The sequence below is a fragment of the Bos taurus genome, chromosome 3 (genome assembly GCF_002263795.3).
Source record: "Bos taurus isolate L1 Dominette 01449 registration number 42190680 breed Hereford chromosome 3, ARS-UCD2.0, whole genome shotgun sequence".
NCBI lineage: Eukaryota > Metazoa > Chordata > Mammalia > Artiodactyla > Bovidae > Bos > Bos taurus.
The window spans coordinates 59907736-59923319 of NC_037330.1; the positions used below are offsets into that span (position 1 = coordinate 59907736).

At 32.4% G+C, this 15584-nt stretch overlaps 1 protein-coding gene across 9 annotated transcripts in view; it reads right to left on the minus strand.

Annotated features, from left to right (window-relative positions):
• Positions 1-15584, minus strand: part of PRKACB (protein kinase cAMP-activated catalytic subunit beta) — a 142831-nt gene that overhangs the window by 24455 nt on the left and 102792 nt on the right. For all 9 annotated transcript variants that reach the window (XM_059881732.1, XM_005204373.5, XM_010803369.4 and 6 more), the window contains 5 exon segments: positions 12144-12242; positions 11065-11147; positions 7786-7912; positions 6786-6881; positions 3575-3697 (listed from right to left, as the gene is read on the minus strand). In XM_059881732.1, the coding sequence (XP_059737715.1) occupies positions 3575-3697; positions 6786-6881; positions 7786-7912; positions 11065-11147; positions 12144-12242 (528 nt within the window).

Genomic DNA, 15584 nt, shown 5'->3' on the forward strand with positions numbered 1-15584 from the left:
TGAGCTAAAATACTGTAAATAGAGAAAGAATGTAACAATCGAATGTTCAAATATACATATGTTAGTGAACTAATCACTTTATTAAACTTATTTGAACTTTGATAAGTCAATAATTCCTATAATCTTTATATTAATAACATGGTTTCAAAAATATACTCATCATAAAATACTGTTGCATAAAATAACATGTTTTTTAAAAAAATCTGAAAAATTCTGAATGAAAAGTATGTTTTTAACTATTTGACATCACTAAAACCATTAAGAAAATTTAAATACAAATACAGGATCTGTAAGACCAAAACTGGATTATCAATGATCTGAACAATTAAAAAACTTGAAAACAAGTTAATCTCCAATTTGACTTTTAGCTGCTAAACAGAGAGACAATAATGCTTTATAATGTGGATAGAGACAACTTCTAGTTTGAATCTGAGTGCTGAAACAGATGGTTTTAGTGGAAAATGTGAACATGATTTCATATTTACATAATACAGATCCTAGAGATCACTCAATAATAATATTTTATTTTCATGGATTCTACTTTGGATGAGAAAAGATAATAAGAAATGAAAACAACTCTATATCCATTATGGGGAGAGATAATCTGGCACCTTTAGTTAAAAACAGCAGTACACCAAACACCTTATCATATCTGTTAAAAAAGAAAAAAAGTCAGATATTGTGATATAAAATTCTATATTCCTACTCTTCTTTTCTAAGATAACCAGGATTTAAACTGTTATAATTTTAGAATATCTGCAGATTTAAATTTTACGCAAACATTGGATCCTAAATGTTAAAGTTTGATATGAACATATTCATAAATAGCCAAAAAATTTTACACAGTGTATACTGACTGACAAATAGAGGCCTATTCACACAGATGAAGATACACTTGTTTTAATGAAAGTAGTTTTCCTAAGTGGATAAAATTTAGTTATGACAATAGCATCCTTATCAGAAAGTTTGACTTCTCCTATGAAGTTTCCCTGGAGGCTCAGACGGTAAAGAATCTGCCTGCAATGCGGGAGACCTGGGTTTGATCTCTGGGTTGGGAAGATCTCCTGGAGAAGGGAATGGCTACCCACTCCAATATTCTTGCCTAGAGAATTCCATGGACAGAGGAGCCTGACAGGCTACAGTCCATGGGGTTGCAAAGAGTCAGACATGACTGAGCCACTTTCACTATGAAGTTAAAGATGTTTAAGCAATATAGTAGATTCAGGAACTTTGTAATTAACTGTAATTAAATTATTTGGAAATATTACTATAAATTCTGTACTCTTAGTCTTTGTATTAGTAAAATATACTTCTCCCATTCAGTTATTTAAAAGTATTTTAGTATATAGCCTTTGGTCTTTATTTTCTCTTGAGATGTTACATAATTACTTCTCAAATTCTTAAAAAAATAAATCACTGCTTTGTCTATTAATTTTTCTTGATTTTTTTGTTTGTTAATCTCAAAAGTTCTTTTGACTTTTAATATTCTTTTGGGTGAAAGCAATTACAAAGATAAAAAATCAGAAACCTAGAGATCTACAAGTGTAGCAAGGACAGGAGTAATACTTAATTACCTAAATATTTCATTCTGCCTTTCTATATTACTTTAGTGTAAATCTTTCAATACCTAGCTTAATTATCTATAAGAGGTATTCATTTTTTACCTTCGACATAGTTTAAGTATGTGCTCTTTAGTAAGTCCCCTAGTTTGTGAACACTGCCACAATGTAGAACTTTCCCCCTTAAAATGCAGTAAATTGGAACTGAAAACCTTGTGATCTCTGTAGACTGCATATACACTATGACATATGAACAATATTGTGTTGGATGTGGGTTCTAGGTGGCTGGAGAGACTCATCCTATCTGTGTCTTATCCCTAAAGCTCTAGCTATGCAGCATCCAAAATTTAAATTTGAGTCTTGGTAAAAAAATAACTACATTATGAATAATCAGGGTACCTTTTGAATAGCTGACATTATAAATTTTAAGTTCATGAATGCAAAGGGTCAACTTTCATACTAAATATAGAGGATGAATCTGGTTGAGATACAAAGAAACAGATTTTTTTTTTTCTATCACTTTCCAGATTCTTTAAAAGTTTGATCAGATTAATTTTCACCTTGATATTGTTGTTGTTTAGGCACCTAGATATGTCTAACTCTGTGACCCCATGGACTGTAGTCCACCAGGCTCTTCTGTCCATGGGATTCCCCAGGCAAGAACACTGGAGTGGGTAGCCATTCCCTTCTCCAGAGGATCTTCCAAGCCCAGGGATTAGAACCTGGGTCTCCAGTATTGCAGGCAGATTCTTTACCATCTGAGCCACCAGGGAAGTTTAGAAAGTTACAACATAAAAAACAGCCAATTGAATCACATCTCAAGGTAATGTCATGTCAAGATTGATGTTATATGATCAAAAGCAAGCAAGCAAGCAAACAAAAACTAATAGAGCATACCACATGGAGGAATAAGAAAAAGGAGGAAACTTCCTTCCCATGAATTCTGTCAAAAATGTATAGAAGGTCTTCCAGGAATTTTTGAAAGCTTAGTTTCTTTTCTTCGTGGTGGGAAGAATCAGGCTCATCTCTACTTAAACTGACAGCAGTATTTTTAAAAAGGACCAGAGGTATGAGTTAAGACAAGGGTCTATGGCTGACTTTAAACAAAATACACTTGGAAAAAAAATTAGGAATTATAAATGCAAAAGAAGAAAGGTTAGTATAGTACTTCAAAATGTAAGATATTCCAACTTATATCTACTCATATTCAAGAAGAACTAATGTTTTTCCATATTTGCTTAAGATCAATGGCAATTGTAATCATATTAACGTGAAAAACCATTAACATCATTTCTTTGAATTCTCATCTTAAAAGGCTTATCTATTCTAAAATTGGGGCTTCCCAGGTGAAGTGAGTGGTACTGCAGGAGAACTGACTGCCACTGCAGGAGACATAAGAGATGCAGGTTTGATGCCTGGGCCCAGAAGATCCCCTGGAGAAGGGCATGGCAACCTACTCCAATATTCTTGCCTGGAGAATTCCATGGACAAGAAGAGCCTGGAGGGCTACAGTCCATGGGGTTGCAGAGTCAGACACGACTGAAATGATGTAGCACACACATTTTATAATTATTTTCAATTTTGTGTTGTTTGACATAATTTAAACAAGTCTCTCCTAAAAAAGCATGGGCATATAAAAACAGCCCCTAAAATTACTCTCCAAGCAGATATCAACATGAAGTAACTAACAATTTTTATTTATTTGAAGAAAGATAGAAGAACTATGGCTATGATCCTGAATTTTACAACTGATAATGATAATAATGATGGAAACTGCTTTATTATTTTGTCATTGTTTGTAAAATTGCCCTTTTTTACCTAAAAGACTTCAATGATTCAATATTTACTGTATCTTAAATGAGTGCTAGATATAAAGGCAGACTCTATGGATATTTCTATATTTTTCCCAATTTAGGGTAATATCCAGATGATATCAAATAGTTTCAATCTATAATGCTTAAAACTCATGTAGAGAGATAATCAATAATTAAGGAATAATAAAATGTATTACTTACCTTTCCAGAAACAATTTTTTCATAAATCTGAATTGGTTGGTCTGCAAAGAATGGGGGGTAGCCAGCCGCCATTTCATAGATTAACACTCCTAACGCCCACCAATCCACTGCCTTATTGTAGCCCTAAGATAAACCACACCAAATGGCAATCATTACTTAATTCTCTCAGAGGAGAATGAAGTCAATTTATTTCAAAATGATCTTCAAGCACATGAAATTTTCAAAAAGGCAGTTGCTGAGCAGTTATTCAGGATAAAATAAAAAAGAAAATATATTCCAAATATTGAAACTGAATATTAAGAAATACTATTAAATCTTCTTCCTAAAATCATTAAGAGTATTAGAGACAATAAAATATGCCCTGTTTAATTGGGATAATTTAGTTTTTGTTCAACAGTAGGAAGGGAATTGGATGAAATTACCTTTTAAAGCCTAATCTATTGTGTAATATTATGAATCAGATTTTCTAGAGAATACTTAAGAAAGGTCAAAAGTTTTGAAATGAGAGTAGATATTGTACTTCATGATAAATGCTAAAGTTGACTTCAAAATATATTGGTGGGTTTAGGAGGGTAAATATATTAGGGATAATCCCATCAGATCTTATTAAAACCAAAAGCTTAATGTGGAACCTAATGAATGTAAATATTTAAGTAAACTTTATCCATCCACTGTTTTTGTTTCTCATCTCTAAAAGGTATACAGGAAAGATACCTAATTCATGGAGTTTTATGGGGACTACATCAAGTGAAAGGAAATAATTAATACAAAAGTGTGTTATAAACCAAATGTACAATTCTAAGGTTATTCTTAATTGAGTTTTTCTTTTCATGTTAAACTTACTAAAATGAAGATCTAGAAGTATTGATAAGAAAATAAGAAAAAAATTAATATGTTTATATAAAGTTTGATAAACCATAATCAGTGTCAATTGGCACAAAAGATTATGGGGGAAAAAAAATACAACTTTATCATGGATAGAAATGAGCTGAGTTCTTGCCAGATCTTTTGGTCTACCCACTTAATTACCTTCACCACTCCCACTATTCCAACTTTTCATTAAAATTTTAGCTTTACAAATAATTTTATTTTCAAATTACTGGTTAAAATATAATGATATAGAGATTCTATTTTTCTTTTTATTTCCTGCTTCTATATGTTTTAAAGAGAGAGAGACTAGTAAAATAGGGATAACACTTTGTTTTGCTAATAGAAATGGGCATTAACTATGCTTTTCTTTAAATGCAACTCACTAATAATGTAATTACAATGTTTTTTGCTATAACAAAAGCATATACTGTTAAAATAGATCCTTTTATCAAGTTCTGATTTCTTTGTTTTAGATTGTGTGCTAATGTTTATAATAAGTATGCCAGATGCTTTTAATACCCTAGTTAAAGACAATTAAATCAATAAGAAAAACTAAATTATAATAGGTAGATGGGCAAAGGACATGAACTAAGGACTCATACATACACACAAAGCAATACCAAATTGTTATTAAGCATTAAAAAATCTAATAATCAAAGTCATGAGACTTAAAATAATTAGCTATCAGTTACTATCTATCAAATTACTAATGATCTTTTAAAACAAGAATACCCAATGCTGGAGAAAGTGTGGTGAAATAGATACTCCTTAAACACTACTGAGAAGTGTAAAATGTTACAATTTTTTTTTGGAAAGTCCTCTGGCAATATGTATTGAAAACCTTAAAAATATGTATGTATTGAATATGTATTGAATATATGTATGAATATGTATGTTTCAATATGTATTGAAAACCTTAAAAATATTTTCTGACCCTGTAATTTCACTTTTAGGAATCTATCTTAAAAATAATTTAAAATATAGAAAAAAGCTTTATGGACAAAGACATTTATCACAGTCTTTTACAAAAGAAAAAAAGGGAAACAAGTTGAATATTCAACAACAGAAGAATGACAAAATACAAAATAGTGCATTTTAAAACAAGCAATTAAATTACGTTTGCAGGATAATTATTACTCAAGTGAGAAAAGCTGAATACAAAATTGTATATTCACTGAAACATGCATAGAAAAATATATTGAAATGTTTTTTAAAAAGGCTACCTCTGGGTAGTGAGATTGAAAGTTTTTTGATTCTTTCTTTATGGTTTTCTATATTTCCCAAATTTCAGACAATGAATATCTATTTCTCTACACACACACACACATTTTTTCAGGTTTTGGTGCTTACAGTGGCATCACATTATCTGTTAAATGTACTTAAAGAAAAGAAATGTTAGTGGCAATGACATTTAATTATAAAAGATTAAAAGTTATAGATGATTTAAATTATGAAAGATAATGAAAGGAAAGCTGAAAGAATTCTCTTGTTCTAACACTTCTGCAGTTAGCCAAATTTCAATTATTCAGAGGGTAGTTAATTAATGTATAAATATCAACACATATATCTTATCCTTTTCTCTTTCCTGGCTCCTGTCTGAACCATTACTATCAGTTTCTCCTTTCTAACTTTTACCACCAAGGGATGGAAGTAGAAAGGAAAATGAAAGTTAAACTACCCTTTTAGAAATGATTAAAAATTTCTCTCACCACATTTTCACTGTTGAGAAAAAGTAGAACTGTCTTCAATAAGATTATAACTGTCTTCAATAAGATTATAACTATTTAATTGCTATAATGTTTCTGTTTTTAAACTAAAATTTTAAAAAATAATTCACATACTTTTTTTCCACTTAAGTGGTAAAATTGAAACAATGTGTTAGGGGAGTGTAATCTCCTCCATTCTGTCTCTTCTTAATAAAAATTTGAAGCAATGGACGTTAAAAAACTCGTTCTAACTACCTAACAAAAGGAAGAATAGACAACTAGTACATATACATCATCTTTAATTTGCCTCTTGGTGTAACCCAGAGCAAGGACTCTCTGCCCTCCTGTTACTGGGAATAATTATGAAAAGGCTATGCTTCTGGTTTCAAAACATGGATCTAAAGGCCCTATTTATTTAAACTAATTCTCTCAGCTTTAGAGTTAAAATCAACAGCTTATGAGATTAGTGGTAGACTCTAAATAATTGATTTTTAGTAATTATGCACAAAGATTTAAATTCATATGTAGATTAAATAAACATGTAAAATTAGATCATAACTTTTTTTAAAAATAAAAGTCCACAGTGATGCATGCCTTATATTTTTACTTCTTACATAATGATACTATAAATATACCTTGCTGAGAATGATTTCTGGAGCCAAATATTCTGGAGTGCCACATAATGTCCAAGTTCTGCCTTTAACTCTTTTGGCAAACCCAAAGTCTGTGACCTATAAAAGATAAAAAGCCTGTAAACATTTGTTATTTCATAATAAATATATTTACTGTACCTAAGTTGAAAGTTAAAAATCAGGGTTAAAATTAACACCCTGAAAAAAAATTAAGTCCATGTAATTGAGACTAATCCATTAAGGCCACTATTTAGTGAATAAAGATTAATGCAACACCAACCTGGAAAACCGTTCCCTGACTCAACGAAACAAATGAACCAAAAAGTTTCAATAAACATGAAGCAGTGCTAGAAGTGTTCCTGAAGTTCAACATTGTCTTCTGCCCTTAATTATATCATCAGAAGTTGCAAAGCATCATTGGGAGAATCTTAACTGTGTAAAAAGGAGTGCTCCTGATGCACTGAGAGTAGAAACGGAAAGGAAACACTGCCACCAGTCCAGTATTGGTAGCTGGGGATCCTCTGGTAACTGCACTGTAGAGTTAAAAAGCATAGTCTCAGGACAAGCTGATGGGATTTAAATTATGCTCTACCTGTGTGACCTTGCAGTATCTTAGTTTCATTAATCTTAAAATGAGAATAACAGTAGTATTTACATTTCATACTGTTATCAAAATTAAAAGAGGTGACACATGTGAAACACTTGGAACGATGCCTGGCACTAAATGAGTACTCACAAATTTGGCTATTCTTCCTTTATGCAGGAGCCTGTGCACAACCTGTGCACAGTTCACAATGAAAGGAGATATAAACAGGTTCTATCTTTGATGGAACTTTTGGTCCTCTGTAATAGCAACAGAACTGTTAATTCAATTTAAGCTATTAGGAAGAACTGTCTCCCTCAAAGGAAAAAAAATCCAATTTTGGTAGTTGTGGTTAAATATATATAACTTCTTACCTAGTATGTTCTCAAATAAATTACACATAATGTGTTCAAGTCATACCTGGATATAACCTTGGTGGTCAATTAAGAGATTTTCAGGTTTTAGATCTCTGTAGATGAGGTCTAGTGAATGGAGGTACTCGAATGTTAGCACTATCTGAGCTGCATAGAACCGTGCATGGGGTTCACTACGAAGAAACAAAACATTGATTTTTGGTAAAATGGGTTAACATATAGCAACTAGTAGATTACACAAAAAATAACATGAGGTAGAGGCATTTTGGGAGCAAAAGATACTTTTTTTCTTTTAAACATATGTAAAGAATCTTGTTAGTTTCTAAATATTTTTAAATCTATAAATCATCTTCAAATAATGCTTTTATATGCTTAGTGAGCAGCATATGTTGAAGAAAACGATAACTCTCAGATTGCCATTGTAATTTAAATTATTGTTGGCCATACTACAAGATACTAAGAATGAAAAGCACCAGTTAGATTGTCTATCAGGGCCATTGCTGTTGTTGATAAGCTCCATATACCTTTCCCATAAATTTCTAGTACTTAAAGAATTTCTGCTTTTATCTGCAGATTTAAGCCATTATACCCATGCTGTTACTATTACAAAAGGGATATATGCTCATTATAGGAAAAAAGCCATAAAATATTAACGAAGAATAAAGATACTAATAATCTCATTCAGAAACCAGATTCAATCCTGGTGTTTGAATTTCCAAATCTTTCACTATGCATGTTTCTACAAATATCTAAACATAGGTATAATCTGTATATTTACATAAATACACACAATTCTGGATGCATAGATTAGATTAACTGATTTGTTGCTGCTTCTGTTGTTTAGTCATGTCCAACTCTTTCGCAACTCCATGGACTATACCCACCAGGCTTCTCTGTCCATGGGGTTTTCCAGGCATGAATACTGGCATGGGTTGCCATTTCTTCCTCCAGGGGATCTCCTTGACCCAGGGATTGAACTGATGTGTGTGTGTGAAAGTTGCTCAGTCGTGTCCAACTCTTTGCGACCCCATGGACTATACTCCAGGCCAGAATACTGGAGTGGGTAGCCTTTCCCTTCTCTAGGGGATCTTCCCAACCCAGGGATCGAATAGGGGTCTCCTGAATTGCAGGTGGATTCTTTACCAACTGAGCTATCAGGGAAGTCTCCTGCATTGGCAGGTGAATTCTTAACCACTGAGCTGCCAGGGAAGCACAGATTAACTGACAGATTAGGGTAATCTTGATGCCACATTCTAAGTATTATTCCAAAAGGATGTACTGATTTTCCAGTTTGAGTTTCTGGTTCATCTTCATTTGAATTCTGCTAATCTTCCTAGTATATTGCAATGACTTTCAGATTTGTGTCCTCAATGAACAACCTTAACTATGAATAGAATTTCCCTCAAGATGGTTCATATGAGTTTGATTTGGTAGCACCAGAAATAGGAATTCTAAAAAAAAGATTGTATATGCTGTTCCTTTTGCTTGTCATGTACTACATTTCCAAGGTCCTAGCCTGATACATACCAAGTGCTCAGCAAATATTTGTTAAATTAATGAATGAATATGAGAAGGAAAACTTTTCTGTGGCAATATTTTATAATATCCTTCCATTTCCAGCCCTATCACAACACTGTAACAAGCTACAACACATGTCCTATGACAAGAAATGAGAATACTGTAAAGGAGACTAGAAAAATCACCCTGGTAATTGAAACATTTATCCCCAATTCTGGAAACGATTGACCTAGGAAGTCCCTTCCTATTTTATTAATATGCCTGTTTGTATAAGATCTACTTTTATCTTATATTTATCATCATAAACATAAGATGCACTCAGCATTTTGTATTTATGTCCACATTAATATTTGATTGGAGGTACATAAACATTACACAGACTTTTAATCAAATTGTTGAAACGTAAGAGCAAAATATTTCTATAAGGATAGTTTAATGCTGTAGCAGCTTTAAGTCTAGACAGCTACTATGTAAGTAGAGAATCGTAACGACTCCATTGATTCTGATTAATGCTACGCTCAACAATAATTCAGTCGTGTCTCAAAGTTTCTAAGGCTGGAGTTAACAACCTTTCAAGTGTATAAATAATGTGTGAGAGGTTAGAAAGATAGTGTCTCTGTGCGAATTATGCCAACCACTTGCCTTCCTATTTATCAAGTGTTAAAGAAAGAAGAGTGTGGGGAGTTGCAAAGAAAGGAAGTAGTCACAGAAAATGGATAAACTATTTTTTGAAGACAGGCTTAGGTATGGTAATTCAGTGTTAAACTTGAAATTATCATAGGGCAATCCTGGACTGCCTGGACAAGGAGTGTAAGACAGGACAACAGGGAGTTAAAACAAAAATCATTAAATAGAAGTTACTCTGCATTAGCTCAGTGCTTGACACATATTGGATGCCCAAACATTAGGTTAATAAATGAATTGTGGTTTAGGCCTCAGGAAGCTAAAATAACTCTCATATTGGCCTATTATGAATATAATCTCATGCTAATCTCAATTCATATTTTTATAATATGAATTGAATTATCATCTTCAGTCATCTGAATTCATACTGATGTTTTAATTATATCAATATATAGTATATTGAGTGAAGTTGAACTTGCTCTTGGTTTTAGCCTAATTCTAAAAGTGATTATTAATGAATAGTAGGAGTTTACAAAGTATTATGCACAGGTAAAGCTAATAGAATCTAAAAACTATTTTAATAACTGTGTGACCTTATTAGCAATAACTTAGTAAGCTACTGCTTTTTAAAAAAATTATATACATATGTTTAAAACTGATACATATATTTAAAACATACATATGTTTATGTATATACATGTTTGTTACATATTTATACATATAGATATGTGTAAGTTACATACATGTGTTTAAAACTCAACATGGCAACATTAGGAGAATAAATTTGTGCAAAATGAACTTTCATAATTTTACCACCATGATACTATGATTATCTTTTCTATATATTTATTAATATATTTCTTACTTGTCTTCATACTTACATAAGCCTTTTCCTCAGAGAGATATTACTAATATTTATTCACTAAATATTAGTTTAAATTCAATTAATTTTTACAGTACCTGGAAATTCTTCAAATAATGGACCCTCATGATACCTACTAATGCTAGAATATTTACACTGCTATAATGGTGTTTTTAGTTAACTTTTAAAACTCAATAATGTTTGTATAGCTAAAATATTACTAATTTAAATGAAATAAATTTTTAGCATTGACAAAAACTTATTTGGTTTAAAACAAACACACAGCATATAAGTATTTGAGAAGCATAAAGTATTAGTTACCTGAACCTTCCAATTCTTCTTAGATGTGAAAACATTTCACCACCAGGAACATATTCCATAACCATGTATAAATTAGAATTATCCTATTAAGTAAAAAGAATAAATAAATCAAAACTATGAAACTTAGATTATTTCTCATGAAAATATTTTAAGATGACACCATGTACAATTAGAAAAAGACAAGTTAAAAATCTGATAGATTACTAACATCAGGAAATAGAGAATAAATGGAACATGCTCTCACTTTTGTACACTGGGGCACTTATTTTTTTCCCTGGTACTCTTGCCACAGATTGGTCTGGGATTTTTGCTGTTCCTGCTCTTACAGGAAATACTTAACTCTTGAACAATTAAACACTGGGGTAATGACTTAATGCTATAGTGTAAGCAAAAGTTTAAAAATAATTTGAAAAATAATATTTACATTTTATGCACCTAAATAAGGTCAGAGAGATTAATAATTTTGAACATCATTCTAAATACACAGGTCTTCACTTGATTTAACGAATAAAGAGGACAAAGGAGAAAGGTTAAAATGTTCCATATTAATCCACTGGTAGATAGATGCCAAGTATCATCCCAAATAGCTGAAAAGCTGCCAACTTAAAGAATAAATCTTTTGCAACTTTATAAGGTGCTTGAGCAGAGGGCCAAAGACTATTTTGCTTCAATAAATGAAGAGGCTAGAACACAAATTACAAGTAAAAGAAGACAGTGAGACTGCAGCAGAAAAGGTTCAAGAGGAGAAGCTATGTGGGTGTATCCATTTGCATAAGTGTAAGATATGCTTAATAAGATGTCACTATGAATTTTAATAAACTGAAATACTTGATCTTATAATACCATTTCATGAAAAATTACACATTATCTTTAACAATTTCCTCAAGAACAGTAAAAACCTTTTCAAATGTCAGCTAAGTTTTTAAGCACAACAGGACTTACATAAAATCTAAATATATTACTTTTTTGTTTATCCATATTTTCCAGCTTTATCATATAGATTAGAATCCTACTATAGTTTCATATTTTAAAAAAATATGAAGTTGAAAATATTTTATTTTGATAGAAGTAAAATTTACCTTAAAAGCATATTCCAGTCGAACAAGAAAAGGAAAATTCACTGCCTGTAATATTCTTTTCTCATTCAAAGTATGCTCTATTTGCTTCAGTTTAACAACCTGTAATTGAGAGGAAAAGATATATTAATGTATTTGAACAAAATTTAAAAGTTTCTATAATTTAAAAAATTAAATAATTTATTTTAATTGGAGACTAATTACAATATTGTGGTGGTTTTGCCATACATCGACATGAATACAGGTCTGGGACAATTCAGAAGGATGGGATCGGGAGGGAGGTGGGAGGGGGTTTCAGGAAAGTTGCTATAATTTAAAAGAAGAAAGTTTTCCATATAATAATGAACTTGCAGAAGCAGGATTGCCAATTTAAATACAGATAATAAGAATAATAACTACCAATGAGAATTATCAGATTCAAATGAAATACCTAACAGGGGTTTAAAATTTAGTCTCAGAATGTCAAATATAATTTTCAGTTAAGAAGCAAGAGCTATGAAGAAAGAGGTTCATAATAAATTACCTAAAAAGTTAATACATGACAATACTTGGGTCTTAATGACTTATTGGCCACTAAAAGAACTGGTACAAATAACTGTAATAAGTAGGTATTGATTTTAAATCTTGAGAAGATAAGCAAGAAAATTAAAGATTAAGGAAAAGTCAATGATTTTTAAAAAGTGGGTAAAAATGAACAATCTGTTAATATCATTATATCTGAATAAATACAAGAACAAATTCTAAAACTTCAATTTGCATAGCCACAAACTATTGACAAAAATGACTGTCTTTATAACAAATAGGTCATTTAGGATTGATCAATTGATCTATTCCACTGGATAGTCTAATCAATCAGGTCCATAGCAGGGAAAGCAACTTATCTTGACCTCATGAAGACTGTTATTTTATACCAAAAGAGGTTCTATTCTGAATTGAACATTAATACGAAAGGTAATTAAAGGGCTTCCCTGGTGGTCCAGTGGTTAAGAAGTCTGCCTTGCAATGCAGGAGACCCACTGATCCCTGGTCCAGGAAGACTGCACATGCCTTGGAGCAACTAATCACATGCGCCACAACTCTAGAGCCTGTGTTCCGAAATGAGAAGTCACGGCAACGGGAAGCCCGTGCATCACAACTAGACAGTAGGCCCCAAATACTGCAACTAGAGAAAGCCCGAGTGCAGCAACAAAGACCTAGCACAGCCAAAAACAAAAAATAAAAAATTCTTTAAAGTCTTTGTATAAAAAAAGGTAATCAAAGACACTGTCCATTATTAGGATATAAAATTACAGTATAAAAATAATGCTGAGTAAAGAATAGTTGACTGAGAGTCAGAAGACCTGTGTTTTAGTCTAGACCTTCTATTCAACCAGCTTTGTGACACTGGAGATACTGCAACTCACTACTTTTTCCTACCTGAAAATATGAAGTGGCTGAATCACTATTAGTCCATACTTATTACAATAAATTATATAACATTAGCTGGAGAATTATTGTTGCTTTGTGCTTACTTTTTATTCATAGACTGATTTTATTATTTTTTTAAAGCAGTTTCAGGTTCACAGCAGAATCAAACATAAAGTATAAGATTTCCCATATATCTTTTGCCCCACACATGCCTAGCCTCCCCTATTATCAACATTCTTCACCAGAGTGGACATTTGCTACAATCAATGAACCTATACTGACCCATTATTATCTCCATTAGTTTGATCAGGGTTCACTCTTGGTGTTGTACATTCTATGGGTTTGAACAAATGTGTAATGACACGTACCCACCATTATAATATACAGAGTAGTTTCACTGGTTTTGATATCAGGGTGATGGTGGCCTCATTCAAAGAAGTCACAAGCATTCCCTCCTCGGTAATTTTTTGGAATAGTGTGAGAAGGATGGATGAAAACTCTTATTTGAATATTTGGTAGAATTCATCTGTGAGGACATTTGGTCCTGAACTTTTGTTTGTTGGAAGTTGGTTTTTTTTTTTTTTTTTTATTTACTGATTCATTACTGGTAATTGGTATGTTCATATTTTCTATTTCTTCCTATTTCAAGCTTGAGAGAGTGTACTTTTCTAGGATTTCCATTTCTTATAGTTTGTCCATTTTATTAGCATTGTAATCTCTTGTGATACTCTGTATTTCTGTGGTGTCAGTTGTAACTTCTTTTTCATTTCTGATTTTATTTGAGTCTTCTCTCTTTTTTACTTGATGAGTCTGGTTAAAAGTTCTTATTAATTTTATTTATCTTTTAAAGAACCAGCTCTTAGTTTCAGAAATCTTTTCTACCGTGTTTTTTTTTTTTTAGTCTCTATTTCATTTATTTCTGTTCTGATCTTTATGATTTCTTTCCCTTCTACTAAATTTGGGATTTGTTTATTTTTCTTTTTCTAGTTCCTTTAGGTGTAAGATTAGGTTGTCTGAAATTTTTTTCTTGTTTCCTAAGGCAGTCTTGTATCACTGTAAACCTCCTTCTTAGAAATGCTTCTGCTGTGTCCCACAGATTCTGGATCATTGTGTTTCATTTTCATTGTTTCCAGGTATTTTCTCATTTCTGCTTTGATTTCTTCAGTGACCCAGTGGTTGTGTAGTAGCACACTGTTTAGCTTCCATGTTGTTTGTGTTTTTTGCACTTTTTTTGTAGTTGATTTCTCATTTCATATAATTGTAGGCAGAAAAGGTGCTTGATATGATTTCAACATTCTTATATTTATTAAGATTTATTTTGTAGCCTAGCATTAATCTATCCTTGGAGAAGGCAATGGCAACCCACTCCAGTACTCTTGCCTGGAAAATCCCACGGGTGGAGGAGCCTGGTAGGCTGCAGTCCATGGGGTCACTAAGAGTCAGACATGACTGAGCGACTTCACTTCGACTTTTCACTTTCATGCATCGGAGAAGGAAATTGGCAACCCACTCCAGTGTTCTTGCCTGGAGAATCCCAGGGACGGTGGAGCCTAGTGGGCTGCCGTCTATGGGGTCACACAGAGTTGGACATGACTGAAGTGACTTAGCAGTAGCAGCATTAATCTATCCTGGAGAATTTCCATGTGCGCTTGAAAAGAATGTTTATTCTGTTACTTTGGGGTGGAATTTTTTGTATATAGGTATTAAATTCATCTAGTATAATGTATCAGTTCACACCAGTGTTTCTTTATTGATTTTGTCTCACTCCAATTGAGTGATATAAGTGAGATATTAAAGTCCCCTACTATTAATATGTTACAATCAATTTCTTCCTTTATGTTTGTTAATATTTGCTATATGTATTTGGCTGCTCCTATGGTTCTTCAGTCACTCAGTTGTGTCTGTCTCTTTGCAACCACATGGACTGCAGCCCACCAGGCTCCTCTGTCCAAGGGATTTCCCAGGCAAGAATACTGGAGTGGGTTGCCATTTTCTTCTCCACTCCCATGGTAGGTGCATATACATGTATAATTGTCA